Raw genomic sequence first — 22497 nt, forward strand, 5'->3', positions numbered from 1 at the left:
TAGGACAGAGAAGCATCCCAAAATGGAAGGAGTCTTTGATGGGTGTTTACCATGTCCTGCTGCCTCTACCCTGGGATGTGATGAACCTGCTGGGATGGAAGTGAGTGTCCCCAGGTCTTCTGATCCCCCAGGTCTGGCAGAGGCTGGGGCTGTCTCTGCCACACTTCTCTGTCCAGCTGCTGCCACATGGAAAGGGTCTTTTGGTATGATAAAAGAATCAGACCAGAGACCCAGGAGCCAGGAAACTTGGAGTTTGTTGCTGTCCCTGCCACTACCTTGCTGCCTGATCTGCATTGGGTCACTCAGACCAAACCATCCTGACCCTGTAACACCCAAAACATTCTGTGCTGCACTTGGACAAAGTTTGTAGAAATACAGAGCACCCACTGTCACTGCACACCAAGCTGTATTTTGAAGTGCTGGGATTTAGCTTTGGAGATGACAGCAAAACCCTCCATGCCTCTGTTTTCCTCCTCTGAGGAGTGAGGATAATGGCATTGGCTCATTGTCACAAATCGCATTGAGCCCTTCGTCCGAGGTGGGAGGGGATGTTTTTCAAAGAGCCTCAGGCATTTGGAAGCGTAAGTCCCGGTGATAATCAGTTTGCAATTAGTCTTAGATGATTTTTGAAATTATTATTTCCCTGCCGGAGGGTGAGGTCTCATTTCTTGCACAGAGCTATTGCTTTCGCTTCGGAGCAGGAGCTTTTGCTTGCAAAGGTTTTTCCCAGTTCCTACTCAGCTGCTAAACAAGCCTTTCTCCAGGTCCTGAAGACCTGAGGCTGGACCCCCATGTCATGGCTCCTGTACCCTCATGGAACTGACCTCTGGGCACTGCTGGTGCTGCTGCCTTCTCAGCCAGGAACATCCCAAATCACTGTTGCTCTCAGATTTCTGTCCCTTCACAGATCTGGCTGAACCCTTTCAGGTGGCTTTTAAATGCCACCTCCCCTGGGACTTGTTAAAGTGCTTCATCAGTGCCCATCTTCCTCTGCAGGGATGACCTTTAACTCATCTGCTGTTGCTACCTGACTTGGATCACCTCAGAAGAAAGGTTGCCATGGTGATTTCATATTCAGCTCAGCCAAAAAAACACAGCTTCTGTATCTTATTAAATGCTGCCTTTTGAGGACCCTACACATGGAGAGATAAGGCCAGGGGTTGCCTGAGTTGACTGTGGCCAGGAGTTTGGTCACTGGGAGTTTCCCCACCAGCCAGCGGAGCTGTTCCTTACCCCTTTGCCAAGCCCAATGGGTTGTTTTGATTTTTTTTTCCATGTTAGGGTATAAGCTGGGGGTTTGAAGCCATTAGCATTGCTACGAAAACACTCCTCTGCCAAATGTCAATCTGCCTTTTCAAGGGGATTTTTCACCGCTCTAATCTAAACTGTGCTGTCAAATGTCAGGAGCGGATGTTTAATGAGGACCTGTTGGAAGCCCTAATTGGATGGGTATTCAATGGGCTTCTTTTCTTTTGGTTGTTGTTTTATCCTTGGGACTCTGTTTTCACAGAGATCCTCGTTAAATTTTAGAAGCTAATCTCCGTTTAAACTACAAACTCAGGGAACCATGGTCCTTGGGGGCTGCTGGGAGCCACGGCTGCTGTGGGCTTTCATTGAATTTGTCTGGAAAGCAGAGAGAAAACCAACCCAGGATGTTTCTGCTGGAGCAACAAGGACCATTTTTGGCACATAGGCAGTTCTTTTCTTGGAAAAAGCATGGAGAAAACAGTCTAAAGGCACCACAGTTGTGGAAAAGATGGAGAAAGAGCCCAGGAATGATGGAGTGATTGGCCCAGGGTCCCCTTCTCCACTGAGAATGTGAACACACACAGGCATGAGGAAGGGGACCAGCTCACAGACATGTCCACTGTATTTACCTCCAGGTGGATTGGGCACCCCAGAGGTAGGCAGCAGAACCCTGATCCCTTCCAAGGCCATGAACCACCCCAAACTCTCATAATCCCTTAAAGCCAGCCAGAGACAATGCCTGCACACCCTGCAGCCACCTCTCCAGGCCTCATTAACTCCCTTCCATCTTGCACCAGCATTTTCCTGCTGTCACCTCTGGCAGAGGCAACAGGTGCTGTGTCATCTTGGAAATCACAGCTGAAACCCCTGTGAGCCATCCAAGGGTTATCCCAGCCCAAATCCAACATTCTCCTCATCCCACCTCCTGGCATGTGATCCTGCTCCCTATCCTTGGCATGCACCACGTTCTTGGCAGACAGATGTACCTGATGTGGAAACAGCCACTCAGCAGATCCCTGTGGCAGCATGGAAACACCCCCTGCACTTTATTGTCTGTGTGCCACGTGCTTCCTAACAGGAAAACCCTTCCCAAAGGGTTTATTTCTCCATGTGAACTCAGTGTCCTGAATGCCTTTACACAAACAATCGTTCTTTGATTTTCTTCCCTCCCTCCCTCCCCCCCGCCCTCAAAACAATTTATAACGGATGATTGTTTAAAATATCCTTGTTTCCTGGATGTTGTGGTTTTATTGCATTTTTAATTAAAACCTTGGGAAGACCATAAAAGACACATCACAGACACAAGTGTTTCGATATCCCGTTTCACATTAAGCACCCATAAATACCCACACATCCCTTCACCATCCCCCTGCCCCCTTTGCCCTGCATCACACTCAGGGCTCCACGCCTTTAACAGATCCTTTGGTTTGGAACTGGCTCCCATTCCAACACACATGTAACACCTCCTCTCCATCCCTAATTGCCTTTCATTTAACACATGCAATTACCAAAATGACTTAGTCCAAAAATAAACCACAGAATGTTCAGAGCTGCCTGGCTCCTCAGACAGTTTTCAGCCAAGAAATTTGTGCCCTCCTGGTCTCTCCTGGGAAGCCCAGGAGGAGACTGGTGTGCTTGTAAATCTGCCCCTTCCATAAAATCCTGAGAAAAGATGCCGTGAAGCCCGCACTGGAGGCAGGTGAGACGCACAGGTTCCAAATCATAACGCCTACCCAGTCATTTCTAGGCATTTGTTATGGTGTCTTAAGTCAGCAACCTCAACAACTCCCCTGGTCTCCAGCCAGGAATAAAAGTGCTGAAGGAAATCAGGCTGTGGTAATTTCCCCAAACCCCAGAGCTAACATGCATGGTAATTAATTAATTTAGTGGAGAGATATTTTTTTTCTGCTATGAGCTCTCCCAGGGGCTGCCACAAAAGCCCATCTCCTTGGCGGTCATCCCATGGCTTTAATCATGTGTCCCACATAATTCTGCTGAAGAATTCGGCAGAAGTTCTTCCAGCATGGTGCCTGAGATTCAGCCTCTGAGGCCCATCCTTTGAAGCAGAAATGTGACCTTCTGAAGAGATGGATGAAATCGTGGTGCTGATGGGCTCAGTGGAAGCTGCCTCTTGATTTCAGTGAGGTCAGGATGAGTCCCACCACATGCTGGCTTCCTGATGCAAGAAACAGCACAGCATGTGAGGGCTTGGAGTCTTTTGGGGCTAATTATTTGTTTTAAAGAAAAGAAAACATTCAAGTCCAGTGTTTGTGGTTAATATAGAGCTTGTAGGAGCAAAGTTCATTTTCCCTAGAGTTGTTTTAGTTATGGAAGAACTTCAAGAATTCTTTCTGCAGCTTCCTTGAATTTGTCATTGAAGGTTTCCTGAATTATGCCTGCAAACCTGTTTAAATCTGATCACAGATGGAGCATAAATGCCATGTTGTTGAAGTTGAAGGACACAGCTTACTTTCTGGGGAATAAAACATTGCAGGAAGCTGATACAGAATCACTGGGATGGTTTTTGTTTTGTTTTCTTTTAAACATGTTTCCTTCAAAGCTTCCATCCACAACACAATACTCACCCACCCCCATAACTAATTCACTATTTTACAGCAAGTAAAATCAAACAGGAGACAAATGACTGTTGTTTAGTGCCATTAGTTTCAATGGCTTTACACAATATTTGAGTCATTGGCTCGTCTATTGCTTTGGAGGAATCCCAAATCTGGATGAATCTACGTGCATTATAAACCATCCATGGGGCCAGGCCAGGCCTGCCTAACAGATGGAGGTCCATATGCTCTGGCTCTGCACCCATATGGAACACTAATATGCAGTCCAGGAATAGAGCATGCCTCTTCTCCTCTTCCCTAGCGATCTCCAATCCAAAGTCATTTCCAGACACAAGCCGAGTTAAGCAAGTTCATCTGGAAGCTGTGCAGTAAGCCACCACAAGACTGATAGTCCAAGCATAATGTTTTCCTTGCTCTGTGGTTCCTGCAGAAGCCTAAACTGCAACATTTTCTAGAAAGTGGCATGTCAGGCTTTCCAGAGCACTAGTTAAAAACCCCATTACGCTGCTCTAATGTGCTTTAAACTTTGCTGCCTGGGTCATCCGAGAACACCGAGGGCTTCATCGACCCTCACTGGAGGAGCTTCTCCAGGCAGCCAAACCAGCAAACAGCTGAGGGTATTTCACAATGCCTGGGAGGTTTTGTTTGCTGGAGGCACAGGATTAGTATCAGATGGCCTGCCACCATCTCAGCACAGGGGGACTTAGCTTTTATTGCTGGTAGGATTCCTCCGGCCTCGCCTCCGGTTTCTTCTGGCCAGGCACTTCCAGGGGGGACACCATCCCCAACTGCTTTTCAGCATTCAAGGACAGCGTTTTTCCTGGTGTCTAATCTGTGCTCAAACTCTGTGTTTTCCTTGTGGATACAACACAACAGATACAGCTCAGTTCTGTTTTGAGCACATGAGCAGCAAATTCAGTGCCTGTGCTGTGCAGTCTTTCAGGTGTTTGGTATCTCCTTTAGGATGGCACCTCCCTGACTATTTCTGGGGTGTGTCCTCCTCCTGCTTGTGCTTCTTTAGGGTGTTGGAGATGGCTGAGGATTCCTATGCTAACCAAGCAGGAGATATTTCCATCCATGCTGTTACTTCATGCACAAGTTCATGAGAGCATAACGGTGGGAAGGTCCATGAGTGCTGATCCTGATTCCTGTAAAGGCACCTGTGGAACTGCTTGGAGATGATGTTAAGCAGCCAAATGCATCTGCCTTCAGCTGGGCTGTAAATGAAATTGGCATGTGATGGATTAGACTTGATGAACAGGATTCATCAAACAGGAGTTTTCCCAGCTGGAAAAGGAGCTTATTGCTGAATGCCTTGATGTTGCTAATACTGGGAAAGAAGCCCATCCTCTTGGGAGGATGATGATTTTTTTGAGTATCGTTCAGACCTCTATCCGAGGTCTTTCTCAGTAATTTCTTTGCAGACATGGATGATGTGCAACCACCTGGGGGGGCAGAAAAAAGGCATGGAGTCCATTCCCTGCTGGTGGTGGCCTCTCCAACTTGGAGCTTAAGCTGGGAGTGCTGTGGTATCCGCAGTGGATATGGCCCAATCTGGAGCTTGGACATGAGCCATCCCATGACAGTACTGGAGTTGCAGAGGAGATTTGCCAGCTTGTGGGTGCTCAGTTGTTTTCACAGGGAAAAATAAGATTAAGTAGAAGAGAAGGAAACCTAGAAAGCATTCAATGTGGTTAAAAAGGGGACCCCAAAATGAAATTCTGCTGCCTGGTGCCAAGGGTGATAGAGTAACACTTAGAGATGAAAATAGGTGCTACTAGACTGTTCATAAATGTGAGAAACTTAAAAATAGCAACCAGAACATCAAAAGAGCTGAGAAATGCATGGTTTGACAAATCATTGCATTGGAGACCATGGTTATGTGCCTGGTTTTACCTTCTGACATTGAGGGGCACTCTGGAGAAAAACCACATCCCTGCAATCCCCTGTGCATCTCTGAAAGCTTTAAGCTTTAATTTCCACAGTTTCAAGCCTCTCTAGCATGAAATTGGATTGTTTAAATTTTTAAAAGGAATGGTAGACAAAAACCAATATCTATATCATGATTTGTAGATGGTGCAACGTTTTTGAGACTATTCTGCACAAAATTAAAAATTATTTTGTATTGGGATCAACTGAAACCACTTATATAACTTAAGTGAGACTGACTGAAGTGCTTGGTGTTATTATTCCCAAGCAGTATCCAAAATGCAATGTAAAAATGCAGAAGATTTTCATTACACCTTGAATACAAAATATTGTGTCTTTCTGGTTTGCAAGACTGGTGTCTCAAAAAAAAAGATTCAATTGTTTCATAGCACTAAAAAAACCCCTACGGCAGCTTGAAAAAAATTTTTAAAATGTAATTTGAATCACAGTGACTATTTGTGCTTTGTTTACTAATTATCTGGGCTGTGACTGAAGCAGGGGGTTGGTTACTGACCCTGCACCAGTCCCAGGCTGATGGAGTGTTTGGGGAAAGGTGACCATCCTTCTTCCACCCCTCTCATTCAGTGGCTGGGGGCGAAGTGGTGCCTCTGCCAGCCCTGCCTGGAAGGAGTTGGGGAGAGTGGGAGGCACTCAGAGTCCTGACGTAGTTCAGAGGAGCTGCTGCAACTCAAATCACCCAAGTCAGCTTTAAAGAAGGCAGTGTAAGTATTAATTATAAAGGATCTTGGCAGCACGGAGTCTGTGGACTCTGCAGTTTGACCAGAGGAGCTGTGCTCTGTGCCCATGCAAGATATGGGCAAGATCTCGCCCAGGAGAGCAGCAGCCACATCACTATATATATATATATTTATACACACACCAGACACACACACTCACACACATATATATACACACACACTTTTATAGGAAGAACAGAAGTGCATTCCTCCTCTGCAGCTCATGAACAGAGAAACGAGTGACGTGAGAGCCGAATAAAACTCCTTGTCTGAAGCAGATACTTGTTCAGATGGGTCTGTAATGATGGGGTTGCTTCTTGAGCTTCACTTACCAGGCCCCAAAATCACTGGAGTAATCCAGGGGAGGGGAGGACAGGCAGGAGCATGTGCTTGCCATGGTGCTCAGCAGCATCGGAGAGTGCAGCGAGGTTTCATGGCTGGGCTGGCTGTTAGCCCAGAGACACAAAGGTGTGGCAAATCTGAAGGCTGGGATGTGACCAAAGAAACCATGGTTAAAATGAAAGGTGATTCAGACAGCTGGGCTTCAGGCTGTGGTGTGAGGAGCAGGCAAGACACCACCTTTATCCCCAAACTGTTGTATGGATAAAATGCACCAGGCGTGCATGGTGAGGAGAACACTGTGTTTGGCCAGAAGCACCGCTAGAGCATTGCCCCAAAAAGCCACACTGGGAAACAGCCCCAAACTCTGGGCTTAGCCAGGTGAAGACCCAGGTTTACCATTATTTTACAAGTTTAGGTTGCTTGTTACCATCCAGAGGCCTTTTGGCACAAATATGCCTAACCCGTGGGAGGGAGCTCCCCATACCAGAGCCACCAGCATCACCAGTTTGGACTGGCCTTGCTGCTAGGGGGAGTAGTAGGATGGAGGAGCAAAGAACAAAGGAAGCTGCTGCTGTCATTTAGGGCAGTTAACTGCATTCATGGGGCACCTCATACACCTGCGTTCCTGCCTGAGTAGCATCAATGCTCTCTTTTGTTTTACTCTTGATGAGAGAAGAGCCTTAATTGGGCATGAAGAAATCCATCAAGCAGCAGCCTGATGCAGCCGTAGGGTCCCCACAGCATCTGGCAGCTGCTGTGCTGCTCGATGGCTGATGGCTGCCCCAAAATAGCCCAAATATCATCCAACCCTCCCCCCCCACCAAGCACTGCTGCAGGAGGTGAACCTGAATCTCTGCTCCCACTGCTCATGAACAGCACAAGGGCTTTATGGCTCACTGGTGCTGGGGCTTGGTGGAGTCAGGTCCCAGCTATTTGCTGGAAACAGAGACGATAAATTATGTTTCCAATCTGAGGAGATGCTCAGAGAACCAGACCGGAGGGCTTGACGCAGCCCACTAAAGCAAGGGGAAATTCCTAGTTGTTTTTGTGCATACAAACACAGCAGGGACCAACCTGCATGGCAGTGAGGTGAAATGGGAGCTCAGCCAGGGATTTCAATAGCTGCAGGGTCTTGCTCATGGTTTAATGCATTTTTACAACACGGGTGAACAGGACCCTTTCTGGGAATAGAAGCATCACCAGTAATTTCATCCCCCTGAATAATTTGCTTATAACTCGCCTGTGCTTTGATCCAGCAGCTGCTTCAAGGGCATCAGAAAAAAAAACCTTCTCCCATCCCCTTTTCACCGCCCAGCACACCCCTGTTGTGCTGCTATAGATTTATCTCAATAATCTCTGTAGGCACAGCAAGGACATCCTGATGGCTTTGGATGTCTCCCTGGCACAGCACTGACATCCACCCCAGGTGGGCAAACAAGCCCAGTCTTCCCCCTCCTTCACCAGCAAAGGGGGTTCCAGGCTCTCCCCATTTAATCCCATGGCATTTCATGGTCTTGCCTCCCCTCTCGCCCCTTCTAGTCAATGAAAATAAATACAAAATAAAAATAAAACCCCTGCACACTTATTTCATTTCCTCTATTTTTATTTAAAAAGAAGGTTTGCTAACAGCAATCAGTACCATGGCCCAGCCCCCTCAATATAACAGTTGGCTTTTGCAGTCCCTGCAGCTCCATCCCTGCTCTATGCTGGGGACAAACCAGGGAGTTATCCGGCTTTAACAACCACTCCTGAATCACGGGAAGCTCCTTGGGATTGCAGATTACTTCCATCTTGCAGTTTTACACTCTTGTCTCCTTCTTTCTCAGCTTAAGCTGAGATTCACAGCCAGGTTTAGCTTTATCGTGCAACTAAACTCAAGTAAAAATAATAAAAAAAAAAAAGTGCCAAGTTTTAAAAAAAAAGTACATAAAAGAAATAATTTTCTGGTGCTGGAAAGAAACATCCCCTTGGTGGCAGATTAGCCCACATTTATCCACTATAATGTTGCTTATACCTTAATCTTAAGCATCTTCATCTGACACTAATTAGCAGGCTGGAGGCTCCTATGGGTACAGTAGCTTCTCTGGCCCAAAACATGAAAGCGAGTTCTTCCTTTTACCACTTGAAGCACTCGAGTTTTTAAAGAGATGATGTCAAGTATTTCAGCCTCAAACTGCACACTTTTTAACTTAAAAAACACAGCAGTAGGAGGAGGACCAAAGGTGATGATACCCAACCATGGCAGCACTGCAGTGCAAGCCCAAGGTTTGCCTGTGCAGTGTTATTTACTCTCCCACAGATTAAACCCAAACAGCCCTTGCTGAACCCTGGACTCATCTCCATTCTGGCACTGAGTGCTAATTAGGAGACAAACAGAATAGGCTACAGAAGCAGAAAATTATACAGGCTCATCAGATCAATCTAGTTCCCTCAAAACCCCCAAAAATCAGAGAAAAGCAAATGTGGTTACAAAAAATCCTTTATATTTTGGGTTCTCTCTGAAAAAAAAAAAAAAAGAGAAAAGATTATTTCTATGATGTTCATCACCAGGCAAGCATCCCATCAAGATCCATCCAACAACCTATTTAACTGTTGAGAGTAAGAGATAATTAGGGCTTGAAAAGACGGACAGAGTGGAACTCCAGGAATTCAGTGCTGTGTGCTGGTTCTTTGTGGAGAAACTGAAAATAAATTATTTAGACTTGACAAAAGTCCCTTGAAGTCCTGAAGACTTTCTGCTTGGCTGGGTCCAGGCCTATCACCCATATTTGTGGAGGGGGAGAGAAGGCAGGCTGCTTAGCAGATACCAGCTGGGAATTAAGAGCTGGATGTACTTATGGTTTTCACGAGCCCTGACAGATGTTGAGTGTCTTTTGGCACAGTGAGACACTTAATACTAACAGTGCCAGTTTGCAGCAGCAAACCTCCTTCCTGCCACATTCCAGCATCTCTGCTCCTTTCTTACTCATTAGAAAATGAAGAGAAATACACATTCAGCATCCTCCTCACTGTCTGCCTGGCTCAACACTGATGTGCCCCTTCTCTGGAGGCCCTCACACCTCTCCATGTGAATGTCACTAGGATCAGCTTAGCACTGCTCCCTGCCACCCTCCTGGAGATCCAGCTGCAGCCCTGGAGGCTTTTCCCTCTCCTCTCCAAAGGCTGTGCTCAGCCTGGTGGTCCATGTTTGGACGGATCTGTGCACAGCTGCCGGGCACTGATCCCTGCTGGGCAGATTGGTCCTGCTTGGAGCCGTGGACAGTCCCTTGGCCGTGAGAGCCACCAACAAACCTTCCCTGCCCACCCCGTTCCCTGCCCCTTCCCCTCCCCGCCACGAGCACGGGGCCAAGAACACACCTCGCTGCGGTGCCAGCGCCGGCGTCCTTGGCCAAACAAACTAACTACCAACCTCGGACCAGTCACGACAAACGGCTTACGTTTACCCATCACCTAACATACCCTCAAAAACCAAGGCCACCTTCACATCTTTTGGACGTAGGGCAAATGCCCTGCAAGCCCAGCGAGCCCACAGCAAGGGGTCTCGCCCGGGCCAGTCACGCCAGATGCTCCCGCACCTCTCCTGCCCCTCCCTTGGTGAACACCAAACAGTTATAATACTCAGGTCAATATATATAGGTACCACGTATATGTATTTGTGTCACTGTCCTGCGCGTTAACAAAGACAACCAACCCCACCAGGCACCACTTGTCCTTTCCGCCCCCTCCCCTTCCTCCCGTGGCTGTGCAGGAACGTGGCCGGGGACCACCCTACGTGGCCCCATCACACTCCCCCACAGTCAGCTTCAAGGCTCCTTGCTGGTGCAGCGTCTTTAAGGCTTTGAACTCCAAGGGCATGGTGTGCGGGCTGGCCTGCGAGGTGTAGCCGTACTTGAGGCTGTCGTAGTAGTGGTATTTGACCGGGTTCTGGTTCTGGTCCAGGGGAAAGGGCCAGAAGCCGTAGAGATAGATCTGGTTGCAGAAGCGAGTGGCCAAGGTGTACATGAGGAGGCCAGTGGTGGGTCGCTTGATGTGCACCTTGTTGGTCAGCCAGTACCTGCAAAGGGAGAGGGAAGCCTGTTACTCACCCTGCACACCAAGCTTGTGTCTTGCACATTTACTCTCTCCAGCCTGACTGAGATATATTGGTGATTCAAAGTGAGAGGTTTCTGACTAGCAGAGAGTTCTCCATGCCAAGAAAAAGCCTCTCTAGGGACTGTATCCTCCTGCTCTCTGTCTGCTGGTTACATCACACTTGTTGCCATGGCACTGAAGCATCTCGTGCCTTGGCAATCCTTTATGAAAAACAAATTGCTTGCAACAGTGGCCTTTGGTACTTCAGCCTACAATTATCTTCCAATCAACCCAGGAGATCAATACCATAGACCAAACCACCCATGTCAAGTAGACTCCAGCAACCCCTTGAAGCAGAGTCACACACACGCTGATGATTTTCATTGATAAATGAAGATTTTTACTCTGACAGTAAACACAACAGGACTGTAAAAACATTTGCCTTGGAACAAAGGGTCACCAGGCTGAAAGAGCTAAAACACGCTGCTGAGTTCCCATTACACCCAGCGACTGCTGCTGTGATCCTGGACCAAGATACATCACCACACTCTGCAGCATCAGTCCCTCAGACACACAATACGGCACATTGCAATATATAACGTGAGATATGGAGGTCAGCTGTGCTTGCTGCTGGGAAGCACGTTAGTTTTTATGAGGGATGGCAAAAAGAAAAGGGGAAGGATGTACTGATGCAGGAGCAGAAACGGTATCAGCGGCTGTATTTTGGGCTGCCGATAAAAGTTATTGCAGCATCAACATCCTGTAAGAAGATGTTTCCAGCCCCCAGTATTTATTGCACAGGCAACTTAGCTGGTTTGCTCAGCAGAGAAACACGACCAGTGGAGCAAAATCAGAAAGCAAAAGGTTTGGGGAGGTAGAAGATGTCCCCATCGGGTGCACTCCCTCCTCCCTCAGCACATCTGATGCCAGCACTGCCCCACAGCAAGCAGGGATGCCCCACAGCTCATCCCGCTGTGCCACAGCCTGTTTGAGCCTTTGGATTATTTTTAACAGATATTTCCAAGGGCCTGAGCTCAAGTGAGTGATTGGCAGCCCCTTGGATAAAAGACATGAGGAAGTGGAGCAGAGCACGTGGCACTTCTGTGCTCTCACCCAACGTTTGGGATCCTGAGCCGGGTCCTGCAGTCCCAGCAGAGCCCTGGGAAGTGTCTTCCTCCTCATTTGCACTTTTTGCTGGGCTCCTGAGGGTCTGATGCTCAGACAGCAGGAACCCTTGGGAGAGCTGAGCCTTAATCCTGCAAATTAGCTTTTCACGAAAGCCATTAAAATTTAGCAACCAAGGCACAAAACGTGCTTGCTTGTTCTCAGCCAGATAAGAGAGAAATTGACTTTTCTGGTGAAATCAAATTCTGGAAGCAGAGTAACTGCCTTGGCATGTGCAGGAAGGGCACAGGGAGGATTTTTGTGGTCCCACACCCAGAGTTGTCAAAGCTCCTGCAGCTTTAGCGAAGGATGAGTACGATGTTTTGGGAAGGAGGCTCTTGCCTGACTCATCTTGGCATCCAGCATGAAAAAGTAGCAACAGGGGGAAAACCAAAAACTCAGCAGCGCAGCATCAGCATTTCCTGGGCTTGCCTGGCCGTACGGGTTGCACTGTGGGGCACAGCACAGCTCACTGTGGTGTCAAGGCAATCTGCTCCCACAGGTAGCCATAAACCAGCCTCCTTGATGAGTTTATGGGTAAGCACATTAGACCTCCTGCTCGAAAAGGGAAATGGGAGATTATCACAACCATTTAACACTGTGAATTAGGGTATCCTCATGCAGCAGGGAAGCTACTGGGAAGAGCTGTTAAGCCATACTAACGAGCTGGCTTTGGAGGAAGACAACTGTCTAGGTTTGTCCAAGCTGCTTTAGCCTTAAAATCCTCCTTTTATCAATTTTTATCAATTTACCAGCTGGAACACAGAAAGATACTGGTGACCTTCTGCCTGCCCAAAATATTAACTTTTGTGTTTTGTTGAGAGGCTGTAAAATCTCTATGAACATACAAGGACCCTGACAGCAAGATGAAGTGCTTCTTGCACATGGGCACAGGACATTCACGTGACCATTGGTTTCATGCATAATAACAATGACAAAATGACCTGGGCCAAACACTGAAGCAGCCTACAGACCATGCCATCCTCTGCAACCCAGCATGCACAAAAATCTTACCAAGACCAACAAGTGTGCACAACCCACCACCCAAAAGCAGCCCTACAAAAACCAACCTGGCATACCCACCTCAGCACACACAGCCAGTGAGCATTCACTCAACAATATCCAGGTAGGGAACACTGACAATTCAGGTTTTTATAATAAAAATTAAAACCCGGCTCTTTTGTCTGCATTTCCTTCTATTGCAGGCAGGGTATTGCAAAAATGAGAAGGGTCCAAAGCTTGCTCCTACAGCACCATAAATTCTCATCACAGCTTTGGGAAGGGGTGGTGGACTCCAGGTTGTCCCAGCCCGACCGCACGGGTGACAAACATAACACATAATGCCCAAACCATAACACAAGCCATGCAACAGCACTTGCAATTTTTTTCCTGGACAGTGAAAGTGGGAAATTCTCTGGTGAGATCTGGGAAATACTTTTTAATGACTGGTTTGTGATGGGAGTGTGGGAGCTATGCAAGAAGATATCCCTCTTATCTCTCCCACCACTGTCCAACTGAGACAGTGGCCACAGTCTTGGTGCAGGAGAGAACAGCTGGGGATGGAAATAAAACCTAATTAATTCTGTAAATCCAAATGAGGTTGTCTGGGCGCACATGGAATGCTGTGTCAACATCACACCTTTAATATGTGAGGTCCAGGATTTTAATTAGGAGGAAAGATAATCTTGAAGCAGGCAGTAATTATTTTTTGAATTGGTTACACCAATCACCATAACTATCAACTGAAACATTTTACGGAAAGAGACAGCAATTAAAAGAGAAGAGCAAAGAGCAGTCCTGAAACCCAATTCCTCCATTCTCAGCAGCGTGGACCTCCTTCAGAAGCTGGTCTGTAAATAAACCCTCAGGGGTGGAAGCAGTTAGAGAGATAGGCGGGAGCCTGAGCAGGATGCGGCTATGAACAGGAACCGTGATGCTGTCAGGGAAAAATTGCCTGAGACAGCTCTTGTTTTGGATCATGATAGTGACAGATGGAAAATGCCATCAGATCTTCAAGGCCATCTTTTGTAAGGAGGCAGCCTAGACACAAGCCCTAGCACCTGCTTGAACTAAGACTTGATGAAGGCCAAGGACAGAGACTTTAAGAAGAACAGCTCAGAGAGTCTTATCCTAGCTGGTGGGTGGTTCTGGTTGCTCCTCATCTCTTAATCATCAATTGGAGATTAGAAGTCTCCTAAACAGAACTGCTGTCAGGTGTCTGACCATTGGTGTACGTCTCCTGTGAGGGGGCTGCTCTGAAGCCATAGGGAAAGCAACTGCTGTATTTGGACCTTAAAGCCCAGTAGGAATCCTTCAGGAGACAACACTCTGAAATTGCCCCTAGGAAGCCACTGCTGTCACACAAGACAGGGATGGTGGCAGCCTCCCCACTGCACACCTGGAGCAATGTGCACATCACCTCACTGACAGCATTCATCCTCCCCCAGCATCACTGAATTTGGGGGGCCAAGCCTGGCCTGGATTTGGGCTGAAACGCTGGATGCAAAACTCCTCCATGCAGGCAGCATTTGAGGACCACTAGTGAGGGCAGGGTCCTGCTCTGTGCTTACCCATCACCTCCTGACATGCCTGAAAAAACCCTGAAATAATTTGTATCCTCCAGGTAAGGGTTAACCCGCAAGACAAAATGAACAGAAAATCCACTGCCCTGATGAAATGAATAAAAGACTCAGGTCAATGAAGAAATCAAATTTCAGCAGTATCAGCTGCATTATTTAGTGATACAAATCAGAATAGCTGAAATAATGCAATTTCAGACCCTTTTAAAACAGCTTATTCATAAAAGTGTGATATAAACACAAGCTGTTGTGGAGGTGCTAGTCCTTGACTGGCAGAAGCGTATTATCAGTCTGCCACACACATCCTGCTCCCAGTAATACGCAGGAAAAACCAGACACAGATAATGAGAGCGAGCGCCCCGACCGTGCTCCACACTCACGTTGGTGCAGGTGGGGACAGGACCTGCTGGTGCTGGCAGGGCACAGCACATATCCTGGTGCTGGGTGGATGGAGATGAAGTGCTGGAGTCCAGGGAGCAACTGCTATCCTCTCATCCAGCTCCTCCCAGCCCTTTTCTGTCCAGGTATCCAGTCTCCTCTGTCACCAGCACCAAAACAGCCAAGAGCCATGTACAGTGATGAGATGTGTGCCGGACAGGCAGACATGGGCATGTCCCCACCCAGTCATGCTAACACTGACTCCAAAAGCTAGATCTGGAGTCAGAGCTGCGCTTTATCCCCAGGCTGGGCAAAGCCCAAACACCAAACCAAGCCTCCCTGTCCAGACTGAATCCCTACTGTGTGGCCTGGCTCTGCTTTTGGTGACTTAGCACAAGCAAATCAATGCTGAATCACAGATAAATGACTCTCTTCTCCTCCAGGTCTTGAGCTCTGTGATGGCCTTTCAAACACATATGGTACTCAACACCCATAAGTCAGAGCATTTGAAAACAGACAGAAGAGGAGGAAAGCAACTAGGAAGAGAACTACCCTATTCATTTCCCCTTTCCTACCTATGTCAGATTTCTTCTTTTGACACAGAAAAGACTAAAACTTCTTCCCAGTTAAATGGAACAAATTAATGGTCTTGGAATCCCAGTGTAGACACACCAAAGCTTGGGTACAATGTTTTTCAAGTACAGAAGAGGTGAGAATAATTGCTCACACAAGGATTTATTTGTAGGATATCCACTGACCTAACCCACACTTGACTTTATGGAGTGTTCGTAGTTCCCCCCACATCCCACCCCAGTCACACACTTGTGAATGGCTGTTTTCTCCCCCTACACCCTTTGGCCACCTTGTTCCATCACCTGAGCACAGGACCGCTGTCCTTAACCTCTCTGTGGAACCAGAGAGGAAGGGCTTTAAGGCACAAGACCCAAGACCCCACGGCAGGTAGAGTAGCCCCTGTAAGCATGAAAGGGAGGAAGTATGAAGTAGGTGGTTTAGAAAATCTGCAGGTGGGTGATGCTGGTGGACACAGCAGAACTGATCTCGAGACAGAGGGTTAGAAAAGCTGAGCCGGGAGGGCTGTGAAAAGGAAAAGCAGCAGCTGAGGTTTGATGTGCTAGAGAAAAGAAGAGTCCGTGGAGGGATGCAAAAGAGTGCAATCAAAGCAACAGGTCAGGAGAATCATCTGCACACGATTGTCCTGTGTGGCTATAAGCAGGCAAAAGCTGTTGGAAAAGATCTGGCATAACTGGAACACAAGGTGAGGAGGGATCAGGGGAGGCTTTCCAACACAGAGGGATGGAAAGGCATCTGGCCCTGAAAACTCAGCGAAGGACTAACCACTCTTTGGGTGTGAGGACCCAGGCAGACACCCAAGGCAAAGATGAATCCACCTTATGCCCTGCCAGGCTGTACTTCTGAGGAGACATGGCAGAATGGCACTATGGACCCTGAGCAGGGTGATCACTGTCCTGAACTGCCACAGCTATTTGGACATTAAACCTAATGGGAGACTAAGCCAAGGAGCTGGAAGGTTTATTGATTTTTAATTTTTTTTTTCTTTCAAGAAGCCCTTAACAAAACATTACAGGATTAGAACTGGTTACTGCCAAGAGACCCTTGTGATGGACACAGTGAGAAATGCTAGACCAGATTAGACAAGGCAAAGTGCAACGTGTCTGTGAATTCTCTGCAAGGAGTGACAGGCAAACCTCCAGACACAATTATTTTCCCTCTCTTCCCGCATTTCATGTTATTTCTCTAACAAAAGCTGCTTGGCAATAAGGATTATTACAAGGCTTTTTGGAGACACTAACACATGACTTCTAAGGGGCTTGCTTGTTTCCCAGCCAGGCGCCCACTGGAAGAATTGCTCAGGAGACATTTTACAGAGTCACTGCAAAACCCTGAAATACACGGTACCATCCCCACAAACTGGCTCCCTGCTACCACACAGTTTTCCTCTCCAGCCTGAAGTGTGACTCTGCTTCCTTCTGACCACCTCCACTGAAATGCTGAAGGCTCTGTGCCCTCCTGGTATGAAGACGGTGAGTTGAACCGTGTAAGAGGAGTCTCTGTCCTATTGCACCGATTATGTGGAAGCAACAACACAAAAAGCTATCAGCAAACATTTAAGGCACCCTCACAGCTAGGAAGGTGATGTCTCAAATGATGCTGTTAAGAACAACAAAACCAAATGCTTTTTACTTATCTCAGCAATGCACACTCTACAAATGCCCCAAATGGACTGAAAATTATAGGAAAAACGCTCAGTTGCCACTGAAATGCATTTTGGTTTGAGGGAAAGCAGAGCAGGACAATAAATACTGTGGTTCAAGGAGGATTCAAAGACTCACAAATGTATTTTGCTGGTAGTGAAGGAAGACAAGGCAGAGTTTTTGTAGCCAAATTGAAGATGTAGCCAATTGAAAATAGCCTTTGTAGAAAGTGCTATTCTAAAACGTGTCTTGGCTGAAAGACTTCCCCTATTTTTTTGTGATATCCAAATCAACTCAGGGTAGATTATAAAGGGTAGTTTTATCCAGCAAAAGAGAAGATGGGACGTATCTGCAACTGCAGCCCACTGCAGCACAGAGGGATGTGCTGTAGGGCTTTGTGAATTGTTCTCTGCTGCAAATTGCCACGTGCCACAAATTTTATTTGTTTCACAAATCTCAGATCTGTCAAAAAAAGTGTAATGCTATGAACCAGCATGTTCCACAGATGAGAGACAGAGGAAGTTGTTGGAGACCATATCCCTCATAAGCAAAAATAAGGGATGATCATAGGAATTAGGCAGTGTCAGAAAAGATGAATAAGTAAACTCTTAGTGACTCTGGTCAGTTTGACCTGAGGAAAGACTCTCTCTTCACCTCCAAAAACATCCTATCAATTACTCTGAGCAGATGGGCAAGACAACCCTACTAATACCTGAGAAACTTCCTATATAGCACCAAGAGCATCAGCCACCTCCCTCTTGTGCCCAATTCACTCAATACTGCCTGAATCAGTATTACTGCTCTTAAATCCATCAAAGTCCACACCTGAGGAAGCTGCACCAAGGAAAGGGTTAATGCTGACTCCAGCCTTCCCCCAGAGTCACACAGCCTTGGGTGACCCCTCTGTGGGTTCCTTGGCCAGGCCACAACACCCTGGTTAGGTGTTAAAGTGCTCCCATCAGTTCTGGCTTTCTGAGGGGGCTGCAGTTTTCATTATATTAATTGCTAATCAGCAGGCATCCTTATTTTCCCACTGATAAGTGTGAGAGCAGGAGGGCAGGTCAGGCAGCAGCTCCCTTGGCTTAGAGGGCAATCCCTGACAAGGATTATCACTGTTTTCTATGGTTCTAATTGAATTAGTGCTGCACTAATTCTGTCTCTGTTCTGCCACAACCCACTTTTCTCCATTGCCCCCCCACACTGTGACCAGCCCAAGGACAGGATGGAGGTCTTGGCTGTACTTCCAACCCGGACCTTAGAGCCTGTCATCAGCATCATCCAACCATGTGCTGGTACCATAGCTATCCCAGACACCACCAACTCACTCCACTTGCTTGCTGGTCTGACTGGTTGCATCCCTCTGAGGCCCAGCAGGTTTTGAGAAACCTGAACCCAAGTTCCTTGCACGAGACCCCAGTAAAGCCCACGGTTACACCGACATGTGCAAACAGAAGACACTACTCGAAGCCAAAGGGAGAGGGAGTGCATTGCTCCATGCACCGAGAGACAGTGCTGAACCCCTGGCCTTCTCCCAAAATCCCTGCACCTCCTCCAGCCAGGCAGGACCTGCTAGCCAGGGGTGGTGGCTCAAACACCGCTCTGCTGGAGCTGCACAGGGATAACCAGCATGTGCAGGGCTGTGACACAGGAGGGCCAGGAAGGTGCCATGAACTGGAAGATAATCTCAGCAGCTGCGCTTGTGGAGGCATCCTCCTCTCCCATGGGAAAGTGATGCCCAACCCTTGCCAATCCCTCTGCAAAGCTTCCTACGGGAAGTTTCTGGCATTGGGAATGGTTGCCAGCACAGGATTAGTAGCATGTTGATTTAAAGGGCTTATTACAGGAGCTTAATTCTATTTTGACAGATGAAAGTAAGTCAATTACAGCTAGAAATAGCTCAGAATTTGGGTTGTGGGTTTTTTTTTTCCTTCCTGTCTTCCCTCTCTGTGAGTTGTGGTATCACTTCCTTCCCTTTCTTTACCTCAAAGCCAGTGTTTTCTGTAAGGCTTCCTCAGGCCCTCTCTGGCCTGGGGAAGCCTCTAATACAGGCACTCAGGGCAGATGTGTTTCTTCTTGCTCATTATTTCTGCCTGTGGGGCACCAGAGCCTCCACTCCTTCCAGCCCGCCCAGGCTGCCCTGGAGCACCCCCTTAGGCTTGATCCTGCAGGAAATGACCCCAAAACCTGTCCCCAGCTCACCCCCATCACTGACACACAACCTGAGCTGGGACAGACAACACCCAGCACTGACCAACTGACCAGCAGAGCTCAGGCTCAGAGATGTGGGGGGACAAGTGCTCAAATCAATCAAGGAACAGTAAAGCTGAGGCTTAGAAGCGGGAGCACCAGCTACACAAGGAAATTTCTACCCTGTAAAATCAACAGGGTCTAGTCAGGATCAGAGGACAACTATTGTCATAAGCCATCTCCAGCCAAAGCCACTGCCTGCCTAGACTCCCTGAACGCCTAAGGGATCATGACTCTCCCCAGAGAAATAAGGCATGGAAGCAAGAGCCGACCCCATCCCCAAGTCATTTACATCAAAGTCTCACCTCCAGGGCTCTCTTTCCTTTATAACCTCTCCATCCCCACCACACCTGTGTCTCCTGTACACCACATATGTCCCTCCTGAAGATGCCAGGATAGAGCAGAAAGACCCCTTCCTTCCCTCCCAGCAAGCCCATTCCCCAACACCTGGCACTATTTATCTGATCAGCAGGGCCAGACCATGTCACTCTACTCCTGTCCAGGCTGGCACAGGACCTGAGGACCTGTGTGAGACTTGCACGTCACTCAAGCACAAGGTGACAAATCTCATTGCTAAGCTCAGTGTACACATGTTTCTCCAAGGAAAGCCCAAAACATAGGCTGGGGAGTAAGGTGACACCCCAAGAAAGCACTGGAAGACTGAGACTTGGTATATTGCTAAAAGCCCTCACGCTCAAAGAACAGAGTAGGAAGCCCCTGTTCACAAGGTGGTCTCCAGCTCTTTTCTAGGGACCATCCACCACCTGTGGAATCCTCCTCATGGTCTGCAGAAAGAAACAACTTGCACTGTTTTCCTCCAGCACAAACCCATCCATCGCTCTCCAGCTCAGGAAGCTCAGGAAATCCTGGCTCGGAGCACACCGGAGACGCTCTCACCCTCGGACAGCGTGCAGCAGGCGCAGCGAGGGGTAGGCAGTCCTGACGTTGATGTGGTGCTTCAGGATGAGCTCGTTCACCCACTCCACTCGCTCCTTGCCCCCCTTGGCCATGAACGCCGGGATCCAGAGGATGCTGCCGTTGAGGCTGTGCAGGCGTTGCAGCAGCTTCTCCCTCCAAGTCTCGTTCACCAGGTCCTCGAAGGCCCGTTGGATGACTGAGGGGTTCATGGTCACCAGGTCTGTCTTCATGCCCACATCCTGTGAGTACTCCTGGACAGGGGCCAGATTGCACCTGTGAGGGGAAACACCAAACAGTCCTTTTAAACCGACTGAGAGAGGGCAGTGACAGGCATGAGGGGTGTGTGATGCCAAAAGCCAGGGCCAGTGACAGATGTGCCCGTTCACCCTCGCTTCTGGGAGGAAGAAGAGGGGGAATGAGCTTCTGCAATAAATCAGTAATGATGAGCTGCCTCAGTATCAGGCCACCATTCCTCAGCATGATGGTATGTGCATGCATGTCCCTCTGGGACAATGCTAATAACAGCCATAACTGTGGTGTCTGGTGGGTGGTTTGTACAGATTGGTGGCTCTTCTGGTGCCGTTCAAAAATAACACCAGCCACAAACCTCCTGTCTTTGCTCCCACGGCAGATTTGAAACAAAACAGCCTTTCTCACACAAGGAAAGCACTCGCCTCTCAATTCCAGCCCTGCTGGAGTAACATTATCCCAAGTGCCTTTTCTCCTCCTAGTGAGTCTCTGAGAACAGCAGACCCAGTGGCACTGGTGGTGATACTGACACCAGAGGGAGGGGGATGCCAGGACATGGTCTCCACAGGGTCTGGCTGTCTGGAGGCTGTGACCTACAAAAAATATCTCTTTCTGTACCGTTAATTAGTGCCTCCTCTCAGGCTGTGCACGTGGACACAGGCCACATGCCATGAGCTCCTTTGTCACAACAGGGATGAGGGCTGAGGGCCTGCAGGATAAACTGCCATCAAACCACCCTCACGATACAGTGGCTTCCTACAGCTCCTTGGGGGGTGGAGATCTGTGGCTAGTAAGCCATGTCCATGCCATGCACATGGCACAGAGCAAATGGCACTGGGAACTAGCTGATGGTGGGATTCAAGTAGATGTTCCCCCAGCATCGTAAAAACTAGAGGGTACCCGTGTGTTTGCACACAGCATGCTCTGCTGTGGTTTCTGACACTTACAGTATCTAACGAGCAGGAATTGCATCCTAACCATCTGCCTTGATAATCAGCCATCATTACTACTTCACAGATGGGGAAACTAAGGAAATGGTTAAAATGGTTAAAAGAAAATCCAGCTACTGGCACACAGGGCCCTTCCGATCCACTCATCAGTGGAGTTAAGTCACTAAAAATAAACACTGGATCTGTATCCTGGACACAGACCCCATCACTGGTCACTGCCAACCCTGCTGGAAAGGCTGCCTGGATGGAGCAAACCTTCCTCAGGAAGATGCAGGTTCAATTGATGGCTCAGATAACCGACGGTGGGAAGAGCATGTCCATGCCAAACCTACACTAGCACATGGCTGGGGAGAAGTCACTCAAAATCCCAGTCCTCGCATCCAGAGAAGCTTTTCTCCTGCCACTTTGCTGCCTGATGTGAAAGCAGCTCCTCAAACTTTGCCAGAACGGCAATAAGCAGTTTTTCCCTTTGCTCACTCAGGTTACACTTAACGATAATGCTCCATCCCCTGTGGATAGACTGGAGCTATCAGCCACCAGGCAGGCTGGAGCAGCCAGGTTTGAGTGGGGGGCAGAGGTGACATTATCCTCGTTCCCACGTCATGCCGGCACTGCCTCTGTGAGCTGCTGATGGATTGGGCTGTCTTCATAATAGACTCACCAGAAAACAAATGTCTGCACGTACATAAATCATCAGTGGACTCCTACAGCCCCTCAGCTAACAGCTGTGCAGGGGTGTTGGGGATGGGAGGGCAGGAGCTCCTCCTCTCCACTTCAAACACCTCCAGTAGTGACTTCGCTGTGTCCCAGTGGGGCTCAGGAAGTGTTCTGCAGGTCCCTGGGACAGTGTGGGGACATCTGTGCTGGGGATGGAG

General features: G+C 48.2%; 2 protein-coding genes across 2 annotated transcripts in view; one reads left to right on the plus strand and one right to left on the minus strand.

Annotated features, from left to right (window-relative positions):
• The window catches only part of FAM174B (family with sequence similarity 174 member B), a 31757-nt gene extending 30673 nt beyond the window's left edge, over positions 1-1084 (plus strand). Inside the window, exons 4-5 of the mRNA XM_017805247.1 lie at positions 4-100; positions 997-1084. Coding sequence (XP_017660736.1) covers positions 4-39 — 36 coding nt within the window. The 3' untranslated portion in view covers positions 40-100; positions 997-1084. The remainder of the gene's footprint in view (positions 1-3; positions 101-996) is intronic.
• A 7333-nt stretch (positions 1085-8417) lies between these two features.
• Positions 8418-22497, minus strand: part of ST8SIA2 (ST8 alpha-N-acetyl-neuraminide alpha-2,8-sialyltransferase 2) — a 32161-nt gene continuing 18081 nt past the window's right edge. The window contains exons 5-6 of the mRNA XM_017805262.1: positions 20403-20696; positions 8418-10886 (exon numbers count right to left, since the gene is read on the minus strand). Coding sequence (XP_017660751.1) covers positions 10601-10886; positions 20403-20696 — 580 coding nt within the window. The 3' untranslated portion in view covers positions 8418-10600. The remainder of the gene's footprint in view (positions 10887-20402; positions 20697-22497) is intronic.

The sequence above is a fragment of the Lepidothrix coronata genome, unplaced genomic scaffold, assembly GCF_001604755.1.
Source record: "Lepidothrix coronata isolate B3197 unplaced genomic scaffold, Lepidothrix_coronata-1.0 Scaffold11, whole genome shotgun sequence".
Taxonomy (NCBI): Eukaryota; Metazoa; Chordata; class Aves; order Passeriformes; family Pipridae; genus Lepidothrix; species Lepidothrix coronata.